General features: G+C 36.2%; 2 protein-coding genes across 7 annotated transcripts; one reads left to right on the top strand and one right to left on the bottom strand.

Moving 5' to 3' along the window:
* Window positions 1-313: 313 nt before the first annotated feature.
* On the bottom strand, window positions 314-11,083 carry STT3A (staurosporin and temperature sensitive 3-like A). The gene is made up of 23 exons (XM_086603235.1): window positions 10,841-11,083; window positions 10,694-10,756; window positions 9,980-10,035; window positions 9,813-9,884; window positions 9,577-9,682; window positions 9,415-9,465; window positions 9,056-9,151; window positions 8,777-8,836; window positions 8,579-8,692; window positions 7,817-7,903; window positions 6,919-7,022; window positions 6,589-6,684; window positions 5,881-6,001; window positions 5,683-5,763; window positions 5,459-5,590; window positions 5,101-5,349; window positions 4,533-4,676; window positions 3,589-3,775; window positions 3,405-3,502; window positions 2,594-2,673; window positions 2,422-2,509; window positions 745-834; window positions 314-656 (listed from the first exon to the last, which is right to left on the bottom strand). Exons 1-23 carry the CDS (start codon window positions 10,970-10,972, stop codon window positions 588-590), a joined length of 2,376 nt encoding a protein of 791 aa, XP_086459361.1. The 5' UTR covers window positions 10,973-11,083; the 3' UTR covers window positions 314-587.
* A 486-nt stretch (window positions 11,084-11,569) lies between these two features.
* On the top strand, window positions 11,570-19,034 carry SIP1A (small and basic intrinsic protein 1A). Of its 6 annotated transcripts, none has more exons than XM_086603237.1 (4): window positions 11,570-11,744; window positions 12,673-13,048; window positions 13,117-13,389; window positions 18,694-19,034. In XM_086603237.1, the coding sequence occupies exons 2-4, from the start codon at window positions 12,752-12,754 to the stop codon at window positions 18,841-18,843; spliced, it is 720 nt and encodes a 239-aa protein (XP_086459363.1). In that variant the 5' UTR covers window positions 11,570-11,744; window positions 12,673-12,751; the 3' UTR covers window positions 18,844-19,034. The 6 variants fall into 6 exon arrangements, with proteins under 6 accessions (XP_086459363.1, XP_086459362.1, XP_086459365.1 ...); XM_086603236.1 differs by having other exon boundaries at window positions 11,574-12,300; XM_086603239.1 differs by lacking the exon at window positions 11,570-11,744 and adding an exon at window positions 11,954-12,064.
* The last annotated feature ends 310 nt before the right edge of the window (window positions 19,035-19,344 follow it).

Below are 19,344 nucleotides of genomic sequence, written 5' to 3' on the forward strand. Positions count from 1 at the left end.
GAAAATATCTCTGGCAGGTTCTGGAACGTGAATCCTTGAACGGAGTACACCCTATTAAAGCACCTTGTAGTTCTGGTTCACACCTATTAATCTATTATACTATGGTTGAGGGATGAAACCAAAATCAATTTAGCACTCCAACTAGCCGGCTACAAAGACAATTGACATACAAACTTGGACGACCAAGCCTGGGACAAATCAAAGATCGTCTGAAATTTGGTGCTCAAATAAAAATTGATACTCAAATGGTGTAGGTAGTGTTTACTAGAAAAAAAATAAAAAAATAAAAAAAATAAAGTTTCCTCCAACAATCTTGTGACAACCAAAACTGTATATTGATCTCCATCAGAACTCCTACACTTTTTTAATAAATTAAATTGGTCCATGGTGGTACTCTTCCTTCAATTATACAACAAACTCTGTATTGGGGAGAAAAATAAAAAGTTAAGGATAAGAGGAAGAGACTACAAAATTTCCTGTAAGTACTTGCACAGATAAAAACCAGACTTTTACGACTATCGGCTCATGCAGGACTTGTAGAGAATCATGCAAATACACATAATCTCTAGCCTCTAGTCAAGTGTCTTTCAATGCCAGGGATTCTTCTTTATCTTGTCGGCACTTTTCAATCTGGCAGTTGAACTTGTTTTTTGATTCTGCCAAAATAAAGATCATAAGTACAACCTTGTCCATCTTGACATATATAAGAAATGCACAAAATTTAGGAGCAAGTATAAGGAATACCGATTTTGATTTCTTTGCCTTTCCGCGGATCCTATTCTTAGGAGATTTTAGTTTGTATAATCGCACCATCCAATGGTGTGTTGTGAATACCTGAGTCAATCAAAGAAACATAAATGTTGAACAAAAAAGCAAAGTAGTAACTGTGGGGTATGGGAGATCTTGATAGTTTGAATGTGTGATAATCATATGCAATACTGCAGATACTTATTTGCAGTGGAGATAATGAAATTGAATCTGTAATTTGAATAAAGAACAGCAATATTACTTCATAAACAAACAAAAAGTATCTTATTTTTTATTTAAATAAAGTAGAGAGTCGCATTCATAACTGATCAAAGTCTTACATATATCATGCCACTCTTATCCTCCTCTACAATATTACATAGCTTAGAATCTAGAGGTGGAATGAAAGTACATTCCTCATTTACATCAGTAGTTACATAAATGAAACAAAAAGTATCTTACTCGAATTGTAGTTACATAAATGTAATTTTTTTTCTGGAACAATTATCGACTAAAATAAGATTTCGAAATTTTGAGAATTACCAAACTCTGAAAAGTTGTAAGTTGTAACACAATTAACAAGCAGTTTGCTCCTTGATTGAAGATGTGTGTAACGTAACTTTTCAAAAAGAAATCATAACAAACCCTGTACTTTTTCATTTGTGAAGAATGAAGACAGACCTCTCGGATGCACATTTTCACAATTAACATTGATGGAAAGTTCTTGCAGAGATCCTTTGAATGAGATAACAGTGAAGGAAACTCTCTATTTGGAAAATAAAACCATTTAAGGGGTGTTTGATTTCAAACAAAAAAAACGTTTTCCAAAACTGTAAGGTCGAATGCATAACTCTGACATAAATTACAAAAATCCCACTGAAGCTTCCTTCAGCAGTGTCAAAACCCGCTAAATTGTCCACAAAACAATACAACGGATAACCTCCGCACCTCTCAACTTCTATTTGGTTGGGATTAAAATTAGGATTTAAATCACAATTACTTTTCTTCCACGTTTTTCTCAAAGAACACATACGAAACCAGAAATCAAACTGATGTAATAGGCACATAGAGTGAGAGAGTATTTTAATAGTTTCATTGTTTTTATGTTTCAGGCCATGTTGACCCAAGTCCAAGTCCAGCCCATTTGGCTTAGGTTAAGTTTGAGGAGGTTTAGGCTTCAAGTATAAATAGAATAGTGTGCCTCCATTAGTTTTTGGGGTTTTAGTTTTTTTTTTTAATAAGTTCTTTGATTTATGAAAGATTATGATTTATTGAGTGATTTTATGAAAGATTATTCTTATTGAGTGAATTGTTAATTGATTGAAGCTTCCGCCAATCATAGTTCACATCACAAGCACAACCTTAGTATTATAAGAAAATATGTCACTGAATTGAAGCGAAGCGGAGCAGAATGGGTCCTTGAGTATGTGAAATAGTTTTCGCAAGGCATACAATGCAGATTATGAAATAATTTTACAAGTACTGTTGTTGCATCAAAGTGTGGGTACAGGCTTCTTTTATTTAATTGCATAGGCACAAGCAACTACTTATTTATCCATGAGGTACCTCTGTCATTTTAGCAATGGCTCATATATGCGAACTAATCTACCAGAACATAAATCTTCTAGTCAAACTCATAGTGTTTATTTAAACAAGGTCGAGCAATGATCTAACCTCCTCAAAATGGGTAAGTTTGAAATATTTCTTCCCAATCTCTGTCCTCCTTACTCTGTCAAACCCTTTACCATCCGTCTCCACAAACCTAAAAGGACAAAACACGCGTGAAATCATATGATGCAAATCCAAGCAATCAATGACACAAAACAAAGTCCAGACGGGAGCAAACCTATAGTATGAGAGCTTGTACATGAGACTATTAAGCATGGTTGGAGTAGCCTGCGAATCAATTCGGTACTGACCATCCCTCTTCAACAAAATACAAAAGAAAGTAGAATAGAGTTATTTCATATAACCTAAAGAATAAGTTGCAAACACGGCTTGAAGCTTAGCTAGAGATGTCACATACTCCTATAATCCTATGTGCAATGGTGTTTGTGAGGTCCTACGAACTTCTGGATAAGAAATCTATCTTCATGCTTATATGAACCACACTCATGCTATGGACCATTTACATGCTAGCCTGCTAGGTATATAATTCCTTTTTGGGGACAAAATATAAAGAATGAAACCCATTGATATACTGATTAGTATCTCTGCATGTATAGCGTTAAAATATAGAAGTACTCAGCCACAAACGAGTACAGCTGTTAAGGCATACTAACAAGAAAAAGCTAAGTGCATAATCCCGTGTCCAATTGTGTTTTTTAAGGTATTCAATGAGCACCCTCATGCTTTTGAAAACCACATAAGCATTATAAGGTATAGATGTATGTCCATGCTTGAAACTCCATTTTGACAGAACTACGTACAAAAAATACTTTTTAGTTTCTATAGTATCTGCATCCATGGCATACAATAGTAGTGCAGACACAGATTCACATGTAAAGTACACACAAAAAGCATTGAGAAGTAAGGTACCAAAGTGATAACAGAAATTACCTTTTCAGGACCAGTAAAATACACTCAAATGATAAAACCTGAAAGCCTAAAAAAATGAAGATACCATAGAACTCCCATTCCTTGAATTCTCAACTTACAAGATAATCAGGTTCTTTGATGTGAGGAAATACACCCCCTCCAATGCGCACCATCCACAGGAACTTATTTATATCATCACTGGGGTATCCAACAAGGCCTGAACATCAGATGTAGTCTTCAGAACGATAAATAGCTTTATAATCAGAATTAAGATACCACCTATCAAAAATTAAAGATACCAACCTCCAAATACAACAAGAACATATTTTACATCCAAGGAATTGAAAATCTCCCACGCTGCTTTCTCTGGCGAAGACATGGCAGTACCAACAGTTGCAATATGTGTATTATTCCAGGTATTGTTATCAACAATGACAGTTCGATTAGCCATTGCGGTTGTCTGGTAACCATAATCCCACCAAGATGCAACCTGCAAGAATTCTAGTGTAAGCATCACATAAAAGTAGCCATGATCATTCTTTCGTAAAACATGCTATATCAGCTCGTAACATTGCATGAGACGTGGCACTCCTAACTTCTAGATACTACACCATAAAAAAGTGATTTAGTACACTGCCTTTGGTGCTAAACAAGGAAGACCAGCATAATGACCACAACTATTTTTCCCTGTTTGGTGAATAAAGTTTCGGACCGACCCTGTAAAAATCTCAAGCATCAAAACAGAAAGAATTGAGTGTTACTGGTAACTAAGTAACATTGACACATGTACGCGTGGTCGATGTCCGGAACAGATACAGAGTGTCCAACACAACAACCTATTTTGGCAAATAGATATGTGGTGATGTTGCGGGAAAGAGAACTCCTAAGGGATATAGAGTCCTAGTCTGAAACTTGAAAGTGGGAAAGAGACCTAGTCTGAAACTTGAACTGGGGTTCAAGGATTCATCTAGAAGTACGAAATCAAGTAGTAGCCCACCAGCTTGTTTGTTTTTACTGCCAGGGAATGCTGAACAGTAAAAACAGAAAGTGGGCCATGTGTGTTTATTAAGATGGGAATACCCATAAGCACACATGCATTCAAGGAAGTAAGGATTGATTCCTAGATTCAGAACCAAACATTCACAAGTTATTGACGTTTTGATACACACAAATGGAAGTTACAAACTTATGCATGCATAAGATGTACGGATGTACCAATGTGACAATAACATTAGAGAAATATTTACCTTGTCATCAACATCTGTATTGTGGCTTAACCATGCATAAGCTTCTCGAAAATCATCGAAAACATGAAGACCGTCATGCGAGTGCGATGTTAAAACAATTGAAGGAGCTGAGTAAGCTTCAGACGCTGCCCAGACACAATGAACCTACATCAAAAGAAAATTGGAATTCATATGCGTAGAAATATATGAAAATTCACAGATTAAAAAAATTAAAAATAAAAGAATGGCCTATCATTTTCCTTTAACATAAGGATTAATTTTCAAAAATGGAAATATTTGATGAATAGCTATTTGAAGCTATTGATTACGCCTATTGAACAGCTACGTATTAATTTTTACTAGAAATATATCTTTGTTGTGGAAAAAAGATATCATAGAAAGAAGGCCATAGTATAAAAGAAGGACATAGTATAAACCATTAAAATATTACACTAAGTGCGCAATCATGTGTCGCTTAGCAATACGGAACACAGTAAATTCGTATAGCACTACAGCTGTCACCTAACTTCATGCACAAGCTATTGAATACTTCAAGTCTAACAAATCTACAAAGAAAAAATTTGCATACCACATAAAAGGCACCCAACAGAATAAGTAAGACGATGGCTATGATAGATGTCTCCAAAGGTAAAACCAGGAGCCTCTTCTCAATGCGCGACTTGATAGAAACCTTTTCCACAGGTTCCTTTTCCTTCTTCCTGTTCTTCTTTGAGGGCCTTTCTTTTACTGTTTCATCATTTTTTTCAGCATTTGAATGCTTATCAACCTTCACTGTATCATTATGGACCACAGTATTTCCCGAAGCCATATCCCCTGCCTTGAAAGTTAACACCAGAGTTGGGGAGTTAATCTTGATTACTAATACTGGATTTCAATACACTGAATAGTTGTAACTTGGACAAACTAAGCTAGCAAAGCATGCTTACACCAGGTTGGGAATCGCTTAGTAATTCAGGCAGTTGACATTTGATAGACCTTGTGAACACATCAAAGGCTTCAGAGAGAGCAATTCCAGACATTATGCATGCCGCTGGAGCCAGTACAAGCATAAGACGTACCTGAAAATTAATCCCAACCAATTAATAGAAAAATAAAACTGGAGGGGGGCTGTAAACACAAATTTTTATGATGCTATTCTTGTTTTATTTACCATAACTCCTGAAAAATATACTGACGTCACTATATAAAGAACTACAAAAGAGCTGGCATCTGACAGGGGTAGAAAGCATGACTGCAACAAACAAGACACAGATTATAATCAAAATAAGATGTCAGAAATAAATGAACATCATATAATTCACCAAACTTGAGCACTAAGATACAGATAGAGTAAAAGATAAATATTTACAATAATGCCAGCTGGAACCAAGAATGCCAACACATTGATGTCCATGAAGTAAGAAGGCCATGTAGGTGGTTGATGTTCACTGACACTTGCAATAATTGGTATGTACTTGCTTGCATAAGTTCTGTTTTTAAGAAAGAAAGTCAAAATACTTAATAACCAGAAGTACAAACAAGTCACATGATCAACAAATCTTGAATCATTATTTTCCTTTTAATGGTTACACATAAGAAGGCTATCCTATTTCCAACACCCATACAAGCATAACATCTCAAAGTTGGCATATAATTGATGTCTTTTAGTGCTATAAGCTTAATCATAGAATTACCTACTATATGATTAACGAACCACATACCATGAATTTTCTTTTCATGGCTAAGCATGAGACGGGTATCCTATTTCCAAAAAGGCAACAAACATACCAGCATACCATCTTAAAGTTAACATAAATTTGATATTGTTTAGTGCTATAAGCTTAACAATAAATCACTTATGACGAGGTTGCAGCTTTTGATTCTGCCTACAACTTTTTCCAAGTTACAACCTCAAAAGTTGATAAAAAACCAATCCCCAAAAAAACAATGACAATGGGTGAGGTTTAGTAAATTTAATAGAAGAACATCCATCAACCTGAGTAGATTACATTCATAATCAAATTATAAGGAAATAAAAAATGAAATAATAGTTTGGGTTCTGAAAAATGGTTCTTACGGATCAAGAAGGCTCAAACTGCGTCCGCTCCATCCCTTTGTTGGACTTGAAGCTACTAGGGCTACGAGAACTGCTACCATAGCCAAGCAGACTACCCTGAGAGAAGAAACAACACTTCATATTAATATGAATTGTTACATGTATATTTAAAAGCCATCAGATGAATTACAAACAAGTCCAACTCCACTATCTCAAAAAAAAACACAAGACGGGACTAAAACTGGCAATGTCCAAACACAAATAACTTGTTGAGAACTTGAGAAAATGTTAGCAGTAGTAATTGAACTCTCTACATGCTTATTAGATGAATATAAGGTCAGTAAAGCTTACATGCCAACAGACACAACAAGTGTAACAGCCACCTTGAACATTTTTTGAGAGAGAATTCCTTTGATATAGTACACAAGAGCCACCACATGAATTATAATAAAAACCTGGGTAGAAAATTTGTTAGAAGAAAACGTGTTATTAATCAATAGTTCAAGAGAATGTACAAATCAAATGCATCAATAAGTTACAGCAGAAACAAATCAGTGGTCAACAAATCACCAACCTATTCCTTCCAGCAATATATAGGAAACACAAGTCATGGGCCTAAAATAGATGGAAATGTCTTTGCTTTGTGCTGCCTTTTCTTAATTACTCTCCTTAATGCCTCTATTTTTTTCCCTTTACCATCCAACTCATGGTATAAAAATTTCTATTCTCTCACTTGCAAATTGCAATCTGTGTATTTCATAATGACATAACAAGGGATGCATTATCATGCATCTGACGGGTAAACACTTCTCAGACACTAACACTTCAGACTATTAAACAATTATGAGTTGGATCACTAGTTCACTACACTTAACACTTTAGAGTGTGAAAATATGGTGTTGCATTTTATCGCCACTAGGATCCTCAAACTACGATGGAAAATCTAATTTTCATTGTAAACTGTTTTATGGACATTTGGGAAAAAGGTTGTAACACTGAAGATGTCAGTAAAGGATCATATACAGCAAGGTTTGTACTAAGAAATACTCAAAGACAAATGCATCAAGGGATAATGTTGTTGTGAACACAGTACTCGGAGTAATATTTATTACAAGAATGTGACATTATTCAGTGTATTGCAAGTTCAGTATATGTTACCGCTAAGTACAAGAGAAAATTTCCTCATGCAAAAAGGTGAAAAAACAATGGATGGCACTAATCAGAGCCATACGTTAAAAACATAACTCACCAAAAATGAAGCAAAATGTTCTGATGTCATCACTGCATTGAAGCCAACAACAGGCACTAACGCAGCTAATAGCGTCCCAAGGACAACCTGCAAAAAGTGTGTATATGCATTTAATAAAAATATAATTTACAATTCCAAAGCTTAATTATGCAAGGTATTATCTATTGCAATCCTAGTGAAATCCCGTGTTTTGGCAGTTTCTGTCAATTTTACACGCCTTTTAGTGTGTAACTCCACCTTGTGGCGTGGGACATTCACATTCACATGTTTCTACCAATAGCAGGTTTCATTTTCTGATAAGCCAACATTTTGTTTTATTATTAATGCCATCTGAAAGATCTCAAAAACTAAAAAGCACCAAAAATACAATAGTTTCGATGCTTTTCCATGAAAACCTCCTTGTGAGGCTATAAGCAATGAACCTCTCCCCTTTCACATTTACTTAACCCCCACAAGTCCTCAACACCCCCCGACCCAATTTTGTATCAATTTCACATTATGCAAGAATGGAAAGCATGCTCTAGGCATGTGTAGCCTTCCTAGTCTTTGTTTTTTGCTATATCGAGTACCCTCATTCTCTCAACAAACTTCCTCTAAGTTAGCAATATCTGCCCTCAAGAAGCCTTTTCAGTTCTATCACAAACCAATTGCAAAGCCATTTAGACCCAATACCATTAACTTTGAGAGTTTCTTCAAAAGAAAATGTGTTCTTTATTCGTTCGATACGTTTCAAGCTTTTATATGCCATTATATACCACTTACAAGAGGAGCATAAGCAATGTACAACCGGGAGGAGTAGCGACCAGTTACAATGCACAGAAGCACATGCATCGGTATAAGGTTAATAATGAATGTGTAACCTCCCCAAGAGCACACCTGAAAAATAAAAGTGACACCACCATCACAAATCTATGACACCATGAAGAAAGAACAATGGAAAAATCATGAAAACAAGCTTACCATATAAAAGTACGCCAAAGCATTCAAAGTGGCGTAGAATAGGGATCCAGTATTTAGCGTCTGCAAATAGCTCTCAATCAAATTACATTGCTAAAGAGATATCCAATACTAAGCATACAAAAGAGACAACATATGAAATAAAGAAAAACAAGAGACATGTTAAAAGAGACAACAACTTACGAAAAAAATGAAGGAAAACAGAATACATGTTAAAGAGACATCCAATCCCCATTGCACAAAAACGAAACTACGGCGTTCAGTCTAGTAATCAAGTCTTACCTTTATATAAAGATAGAAAGTGAAAATCAAAGCAAATATTGCGACAGCTTCATTGTCATAGCTTCCAGCCACAGACCGAGATATGTAGGATGGCACCTAACAAAGAAACCATAACAGATACAGTTAGTCATAACAAAACCATGGTTTGGAGGGTTTTGCATGGAGAGTTAAAGAAAACTGCATAGATATCAAGATATTTTAGAATCAAGCCCTAGCTTTTTAATACAGTAACAGCAGCTTATTTTCATATAAAACAAAAATTATGCACATACAATTGCTTTGAATCAAATTTGGTAACAGTTCCCTTCACCAGATACATACAAATTTGGTCAAGAAGCTTATTTTGGACAACAAATTACCATAGCTAAAAGAACTGCTGCTGTCAATCCCGCACCAGTACCTTTGACTTCCTGGAGAAAAATCAACAAACTTGTCATGTCTTCTCCTTTCCGTTTGTGACAGAATATATAGGAATAACTGTTGTGTGCCATAAATAGAGGCAATGTAAAGAAGAAAGTAACCTTTGTTAAAAGGTATGTTGCCCAAGCAGCAATAGCAGAGAAAATAGGAGCAGTAAATACACAAACAGTTTCTACAGATAGAGGAATGTTCAAAGAATTCAAAAACCTGCAGTGAGAATTGAAAAAATAAAAAAATTAGCTGCAATGATGAACCATTGAGAAGTACCTCTTAAGAGTATCTACAACCATGGGAACCAATATAAAAACAATACCACAACTTGATCTCAGAAACTTACCACCATAGTGAACCTGCTGTCAGTGTCAATCCTGGATAAACAGTTCCACCAATCACACGACCGAGGGGATACCTAAAGACAGAGTAGGGCAAAAAATTATGGAATAAAAACAAGGGGAGAAAAAGATTAGGTAAACATGTTCTTCATTCAAGTGTAATAACTCTTACCATGTACGATCATCGAACCAATTCCAGAAGTCGTAAATTCCATTCTTTGTAAGGAACTGATATCACAAGCATAACCAGTCAGTGACTATAACAGGTATCACAGGCTCATGGCTAGTACTAGAATTGACATAAAGAAGTACTGAGTTCCTGATAATATGTTTTTTGTCTTCAAGATCAACCATGTGAAATATGACGAAGAACTGTAAACTACCAAACTTCATTTTTCACTGTAAATTACTAGACCTTCTTCAATCATTAACAAGGGCTAAAATTTCTGTAACTGTCAACTACTAAAACAGCAACTATATATTTGTATCCAGATATGTCATTAGTGTCCACAACCCAATCAACCTAAGAAGAACTAATTTCAAAATATTTGATTCTACTTTGAGTTTGCAAATAGTCGAGAAAAGCTACAGTCTCGTTTCTGACAAGTCTGAACTACGAAATATAAACCAAATTTCACTATCCTATTTCTCTCTAATGTAAAATCAAGTTCACTGGCTTCACAATGCAATGTAGCAACTACACATAAACTATCACAAAACTAATGGAAACAAGATCTTTACGACCTTCGACACAGTGTACTTGGCACGTAACTTAGATTCTAAAAAACATTAATTCTTTCGAACACCAAAATTATAAGACAAAACAAATTAGACACACAACAAAACCGATACATTATTCAAAATTAAATAGATATTGTCATCATACCTGAGTAACTCTGTAATTGAAATAAGGATCAAACTCATGAATAACACTCTCATATTTAATCACCTGTCAATGAAATCAAATAATTAAATTATTAAATTCCGATCTATTAAATGAAATTAAATCGCGAAATATCGAAACATTTGGTACCGAGAAAAGACGGATCGAGAAAGCGAGAACTCCAATTAATAAGAGAATGAAAAGAGAGAGAACATTTCCAAAAGCGTATCGTAGTTTCTTCGAATCTTTCTCATTCTCCAACGCTGATGCAGCTGCTGCCATTTAATTGGCCACAATTTTGGTTTTAATGAAAAATGAGACTCGGACTGAGTGAACTGAGGTTTCTTTTTTATTAGACTAGGTTTTGCCGAAGACGAAGAGGAGACTTTTCGATAGTAAATAACCAAATTACTTGAGTGCCCTTCGGTTTTGCTTTGTATTGCTGCTGGTTTCCTTGGTTTAATTGACTTTTGCTGAGTTTTACACTTTTACCATGTTTGTTACGACTTACGACTTCACCAGATTTGTGAATAAAATGGGCGGGTTCGGTACATGGATCCAATTTGTCCTGTGCTCCCTGTCACTTAACTGTTAAAAGGAAGAGCTCCCAAACATTTATCAACCATTGCTCTGGTAGGTAGTACCGTAGTAGGCTGTCAATGGGTTCAATAACCCGATAAAATATTGATTTGGTTTTGGATTTGTCCTCCACCGAATCACCCAACCGATAAAATAGTATTTTAATAATATTTATAATTAATTTTGTATATATTTATTAATTGTATGGCTAAAATTAATTGATTTAATTGATTTTATAATTTTTAGTTCGGGTCGGTTAAGTTTTAATTTATAATCAAGTGAGCGTATGCGAATTGACTCAATTGAGTTGGGTTTTTTTTTGGAAATGGTATAAAATGACTCTTGGTTGTTGTCTGTATGGGTCCTGATAGTTTCTTTTGCTTCTCTTTTCATCTCACTCTCTTTATTCTCCACTGTTCTCTTATCCACTGCTATGGGACAGTAATTCTAGTATATCTTATCAGTTTGGCTTAAGGTTTTCAATTTTTTTATCGGTTCGGTTTAATTTTGTGTTCCAAATTTCTTATTAGTTTGGGTTCGAATTTTCCAGTAATTCTAGTATATCTCATCTTCATAATCCGACCCAAACCAATCCATTGACACCCCTATCTGTATCTGGTAGCTACTAGGTACCATGTAATCCGCGCAGTAGGTGTTGAAGTTAGAAAACCAAATTTGAGATGGAACGAAAAACTAATGTATAATATAACTCGTGGGTATGTTTATTATAACCCGTGGGTTTTAAAATATCATCAAGTCCCATGGGGTCGGGTCTTGGTAGCACAGTCCAAACAGGTGAGAAATAGGAACGTGAAGGCTAGTGTGTGGTGTTAGGTGAATCATACATTGAGTAGAGTCCTACTAGTATTGGTCATCATCATCCTAATCCTAATCATAATAATCTTGATAAATTCACCATCCTACTATTATCACATTATATACAATTCCATCCAATCACACAACTCCCCATCGCCATTATCTTTGAACACAAAAACACGTACCACCACTCCCTTTTCCCTCCGTCAACGCTGGTAACCACTTTCTCATTCTCTCGTTGACTTTTATTTCAATCTATTTAATCAACTTGTCCATAGCTAATAATTCTTATATTTTAATCTGAATTTAATTATATTTTAAGTAACAGTTTGGTACCGTTAAATCGGGCGAGATAGGTAATGCAAACGCCACGTGTTATACACAAAGTAGTCTACACTACTACTTGATTTTGATTCTGACTGTTGTAGATTTGTAGATGTAATTGAAGTGAGTGATATGAATCAAGTTTGGTTATTTGGTATAATTATTTTTTGATATCAACAATAATTGTAAAGGTCTGCTCCAAATTATTTGCTAATTTTATATCTTGTGTTGCTGAGATAATATAATTGTTTTATTCTCTTCAGGTCCTTCTCTTCTTCGGCTCCCACCGTTTTACTAGTTAATACACACATCACATTTGAAGCCAATAAAGAGAAAAAATAAATGGGGGCTGTGAAGGCTGCAATAGGAGATGGTATCCTAACATTCATGTGGGTATTCTGTGCTTCGACGTTAGGAATCTTTACATCAATCATCGCATCTGCGGCTGGCGTTCAAACCATAGCATTAGCCAATCTAGTCATCACCATTCTTCTCGTCGCCTTCCTCGTTTTCGTATTCAGCATAATTGGCGATGCTTTGGGTGGAGCTAGTTTTAATCCAACTGGTACTGCCGCGTTCTACGCTGCTGGTATTGGGTCTGATGACCTCATTTCCATGGCCTTGCGTTTTCCAGCCCAGGTATAGTTTATTATTTTTATGCCATTGAATTATATTATATTGTCATTAATATGTTTGTGATTGGACAGGCGATTGGGGCACTGGGTGGGGCTGTAGCGATAATGGAAGTGGTGCCTAGTCAGTATAAACATCAACTTGGAGGACCTTCATTGAAAGTGGAATTGCATACTGGGGCTGTTGCAGAAGGAGTTCTGACTTTTTCAATCACTTTTTGTGTTCTTTTTATCATTCTCAGGGGTCCAAATAGTCCAACTTTGAAGACCTTGTTGCTGTCTATTTCCACTGTTGCTTTTGTCGTTGCGGGTTCGGGTTACACTGGTCCTTCCATGAATCCTGCCAATGTGAGTTACTTCCTTTTTATTTTTTTACTTGTTTACTACTTTTAGAAAATTATCTGCTTTGAAAATTGTTTGCTTTATATGTTTATACAACATGTAGTTTACAACTTTCCTTGTTCTGGAAGCACATGCAAAATGACACACTCTTTCACCACACTGAAGAATTAACACAATTGGTGCATAAGCACCACTAGATGATTCCAAGGAATATATTAGGCGTAATAGTGCAAACACATGGTCATATGGATAAGGTTGTATAATGGAGAATGGGTTTTTGTTATTGGAGGAGATGTGAAATATCATGTCGGAAAAGAAAGTGAAGGATATATAATGGTAGATGTGAGACTTTGAAATAGTTCAAATGAGAATCTGATAGCACATAGCAGATGTAGCACTTTAAAAAGAGAGTGAGACTTCTAACTTTTTTTTTGATGAGTGAAATATATAGTTGAGAACCACTTGCTCTAAAAGCTCAAATTCGTAGAGGGAGGCTTCGACAATGTATGTCAAGTGTCCAGCAAATGGTAAGCACATACTGTACCACAAACATGGAGTGGACTCTGTTAACACTCCTACAATGGGACCACGGGTCACACACATACGACAAGTCGACAACTGATATGAAAGACAAAAGTTAGCTCTTAAACACTATGGGAGAAGTTTCGCCTATACGCAACAAACTTCTCTTTTCTTTTTTTCCGAATGCCATCCTGGTTGATCTCACTTATGACAAAACAAAAACGGAGAATCTAAAATATTTTTACCCCGTACCTTAATTACCAGTTTTTGGCTTGAGAAATTATTGTGTTTCCACCCATAAGAAAACAGCAAGAGGAAACCGTGTTTTGTAGTTTCTCCCATTCTCCTGTATGTTGCAGCTAAACTCGAGATAACCTTGTTGGTGGGACTTCGTGGAAAGAAAGAATTACAATCTGATTGGTGTTAGCCAAACTTGATGATCAAACTTTTCCTCAATGGATGTTTGTACTGTATTTCAGAAAGATGAATTGAGATTGCAGTTCTCCTTTTTGTTTTAACATTAGTCCGCTTAACTTTTCAATTTGACATCTGAATTCAGGAAAAACATAGAGAGAAAAAAATGAAAAATGAAAACAGGTCACGCGCTTAGTCACCAAATCCTAGAGCGAAAGCGCAAGAGCGTCTAACTTAGAAAGCTCCCTATATTAGAGCGCCTTTGGCGCGCTCATATGTAGGTGAACTTGTATAAATACAAGAGCCTTAGTAATCTTAATTATTACAGATTTGTTATAGTATGTAGTAAAAAACCATGTGAAAATTTATTTTTACAATATGGGACACATTTTTACGTGTAAAATGGGTAGAGAAGATGGTTTCCAGCCATTCAAAGTTACTGAACAATAAAATAATTTTAGGGTTATTTAGCTTTTGGGCCACTTTTATAATGGATAATTTGCAGTTGGTCACCAATTGATCGTTTATTAGCCTTTGGGCCAAAATTAATGGTGATCCGTCCATATTTTCTAAATTGACACATTTACCCTTACACGTGTATTACACGTGATTGAAATAAACGGCTAAGATCAATGTTCTGTTCAAATCAATGGCCACCGTGACTATTGATCCTGAACATTTATTCGTAACACGTGTCGTAATCTCTCCCGATAAAAAATCCTAACACTCTAATATGTTACCTTTTGCAGTACGTGATGAAAAAAATTTAGCATGCTAGCGTTCCATTAATATTACCACCACACCCATCTCCATTTTCCGGTCCTTCCATTAATGGTGTCAGTGTTTAAGTTGAAATGGGCTGCTTGCTGTTGACGGTATCGCCGGATCGCTCCGCGCAATTGCTTTTTTTCTTTGTTCTTGGCTACTGCTTTGATTTGGTTAACTATTGCGAATTTCTTCATTGAATGAAAGACCTTCCCAACGAAAAAAAGGTCTGTCCCAGAACCAAGAAGGCAAATTTCACAATTCCAGAAGATTGTTGAGGAAAAGAAGTTTGAGCTCTCTCTTTCATCCAACAGAAAGATATGCTGAAAGAGGCCGCCCTAAAGCTGGTGAAAATGGGGTCGTAGATCGTGACCATAGCTTTCTTTCCTCGCAGCACCGAACTGGTCTTAAACTACCAGATCTTGCTATCAACGGTTCTGGTTGTGCCACGTAATGATTATTATAATGTTGTTTTCTATTTCTTCTTAATAAACTTGACATTGGTGATGCACTTCGATGGGTTGTTGATGGACTTTCTGCTCTTGTTTTGTTGATGAAGCAGAAAGAGTCGGTGTTCTTTTGTTGAGAAGAGTGGTTTGGGACTTTGGGTCAGTGGTTTTGTAGAGAGAGAGAGGAACTAGTACTACTACTACTGAGTGACACTGAAAAAAACAACTGATGAACAGAAGAAGAGAGAGAGTGTGAGTTACCTTTGGTGAATTGAATTGAGTTTGGAGATGGGATTTTTGGTTTGATAATTGGGGTTACTTGATTAATTAATGTTATTGGGTTTTGAGTGGAGAGCAAAACCGAATGGTGGTCGATTCGTAGTGGCTGATGGTGGAGACAGAGATGCTAGTGGAGAAGATGACCGAGAGCACGATCCAGTGCTCCCGGCCTTGTTTAGTTACATAGATCTATGGAAGTTTAATTTAGACCGTTGGATTTGATCTAAGACTTGATCATTATTTGTTCACTTTAAAAACTCACGTGATAGACACTGTGCAAGGGTGTTTTAGTCATTATACAAAAACTCTTTTTGAGACTAACGATTAAATCACGGTCAAAGCAAAGTCAACGCAGTCAACTGTCAATTTTGGCCCAAAGGCTAATAAACGATCAATTGGTGACCAACTGCAAATTATCCATTATAAAAGTGGCCCAAAAGCTAAATAACCCATAATTTTATGACAGAAAATTTAGCAATAGTGAATAACATGTAAACGATTCTCAGTTAAAATAGAAACTATAGAATTGAAATTTTAAAGTGACAAAAGAGTCAGGTTGTGGACCAACTTCTGATATTGCATTTAATGCAACTTCAATACTTCTGCCTTTTTTGGATGAGGAATAGAGAGGCAGGCCTGTCATTTAGGTGCACGTCTTAATTTCTACGCACAAAGTGAACCACTCGTCACTGTTTTAGATGAAAATGTGGCTGATTATGTACGCATCATAGATTTTGGGAGTCTACTCTCTGGATGGGAGCAGATTGTGGAGTATTCTACCATATGTGATCTTATTTGGGGAGTATGGCAGAAAAACAAGAGATTTTTCGAGGACAAACTACTTATCTTTCGTCTACCAAATTGACAATTCAAACTAATATTTGTTGCTTTCCAAGAAATAAAAGGCAAGAGTTGTGATTCCATGTTTATAAGAATTTCATGGGGAATAAATAAACATGGGTGGGATTAATAGGTTCAGAAGACAGATGGGAGACACTAGTTCTACGATTGAGAAAGGAGCTCTAAACTGGAGAACATCTATATCAACAAGCTTGTCAATGCAAGTGCCGACTCGCAAAGTCGGTAAAACCTTTGGGTGATGATACCAGAGGTCTGGGGCTCAAACCCCACCAGCATCAAAGAGTTACTGATCTCATTTAAAACAGGCTTGCCAATAAAAAAAAAACACAAGCTTGTCAATAGGGTGGAAGGGTTTGTATGGGGAGTCCAAGAATGCTTAAGGGCCACATTCCGTCTAATGGGAGACATTGCTAGTTAGTGGGTTTTAAAGTGGTGCTTCTGTGGTGATCCCAATTTTGTCTGGTATGAGAAGGAATGGAGGGGAGGTTGCAGAATGAGCAAGAGATGAGGGCTTTGAACAACTTCTTCAATTGATCTGGACTAGTGGATTTCCAGCTAAAAGGATAGATTTATACTTTGTTATGTAAACTGAGAGGAAGTGCAGATGAGCAGGTCTGCCCTTTCCTTGTGGAGCCTTTTGAGAAGCGCATTCAATACCAAAGCCATTTGACTTTAATACTTGGTTTAAATCATGTTGGGTAGTCACTTTCCAAAAGTGTGTATGTTGCGTAAGTGGTAAGGGCAACTGAAAATGTGATGGAATTAGTATTAGTATTATTTAGTAACTTAGTTTATTTTAGTAATTGGTATTCGGGTAGGAATTATCTATTTTAGTAGTTTGTTTCTAATTAGGATTTCTTTGAAGATTGTATAAATAAGACCTTTGGTCTCACAAATTAATTGGTTGATTTAATGAGAATTTAGTAGTGATTTTTCGGATTGAAAGTGTGTAGATTTTAGGGTTTACTAAAATCTCCTTTTTCCATCTAAATAAGACCTTTTGAACGATGGTGGGCCGCCACGGTTTTCTTCCTTAGATTTGTGTGTACCCAGGCTTTCGACCCACCCTGTGGTCTAACCCGCCCAAAGCAACCTTTATTGACTGTGTTTGAGTTAACCAACCACAGATTGTGGTAACTGCCTATCGATTTGTCTAATAGGATTATCCAGGTCATAACATCAGCAAACTGTGAGATTGGAAGGTGTGGAGGGTTCCACCTCCCTTTCAAATTATGTAGAACCATTGAAATTACATCAGTACTGTGAAGATCTGCCAGATGCTATATAACTCAATTATTTCTTTATTTTTTTATTTCTTTATACTATATAACTCAATTTGAGAGTGATCTGTAGAGTCTGACAAATGCAACATCAGGAGTGTCAAAACAAATTCACACCATTATGTGGCTGAGATGGCAGGAATGTCTGAAGCACGCCTCTACATGACAAAAATGTCAAGGTGCTGGAGGCATATAAAATCTGTCAGAGAGAAATTTCGTTTATTCCATTTAGGTTCTATAGTCCACTTATGTAGAAAAGCTGATAGAGCTATTATTTTGCATGTAGGTGCACCTTCTTTTAGGTCCTTACTAGTTTCTCTGTGTCCCTCTCCTTGATGTAATTGGGCACTATAGTGGAGTAGGGTCTAAATGTAGGGTGCAAAAATTTTGTTTATGATAACTGTATACTGGTAGGGACTATTTTGTTAACCCCATATAGCATTACACCAGAGATTACCGTTAAGTTATTTTGAGATATGGGACCTAACCACTTGGGTATGTATTTTTTTAAGGAATTTTAAGTTTGTTTTTAGTGTTTTTGTTTTCAACATGCAGCCAGTATTGTTTAATCAGCAGGTAAAAGTATAGACAAGTAGTTTTGCCTAAAGACATCCTTCTGGGTCCGCATTAGGTTATTATTCTCAATTGATTCAATGTTCCAATGTTATATTGTTGTGTTGTGAATTCTGTTCAGTTGTGTAGGATTTGTGCCTAATAAGCAGGATTATTGTGCCTTGCAGGCCTTTGGCTGGGCGTACATTTACGACCGCCATAATACATGGGAGCAGTTGTACGTTTATTGGATTTGCCCCTTCATTGGAGCTATAGTAGCAGCGTGGGTCTTCCGTGTACTGTTCCCTCCTCCAATGAAGAAAAAGAAAGCGGAGTGAAGGATGATGCACCCTTTTTGATATAAATTTCTTGGCATCATAATAAGATTAGGTATGCTCAGATGAACCAGTTAGTCTGTGTTATTGAGAACCATCTGTGGCCCTATGATGTTTGCTTTTAGGGCAGGAAGGTTCCAAGGGTTGAAATTGTAGTAGGGACTCTTTCATATATACTATTATTTATTCCTCAATGTGATTCTGTGATGCAAAGAGCTTTTATGTTGTATTTGACATATAGAAGATGGGAACTGTTTTTATCAAAAAAAACGAAAACAAAAACAAAAAAAATGGGAAATGTGGAAAAAGGTTTGGAACGCCAGTCTGTTTCTGCTGTTCTAAGTAGTTACACACTTGAAAAAACTGTTTTGAATCAATATTTGTTGGAACTGGGTAGTGGTCATACTGTTTGTTTCTTACATGTTTAGACTTTTGGCCCAACGTAGCATGGCTGATGGGTCAAGCAAAGCATGGTTCATACTTCATACATTCTCCTTCACCGTG

This window comes from Coptis chinensis, chromosome 3 (genome assembly GCF_015680905.1).
Source record: "Coptis chinensis isolate HL-2020 chromosome 3, ASM1568090v1, whole genome shotgun sequence".
Taxonomy (NCBI): Eukaryota; Viridiplantae; Streptophyta; class Magnoliopsida; order Ranunculales; family Ranunculaceae; genus Coptis; species Coptis chinensis.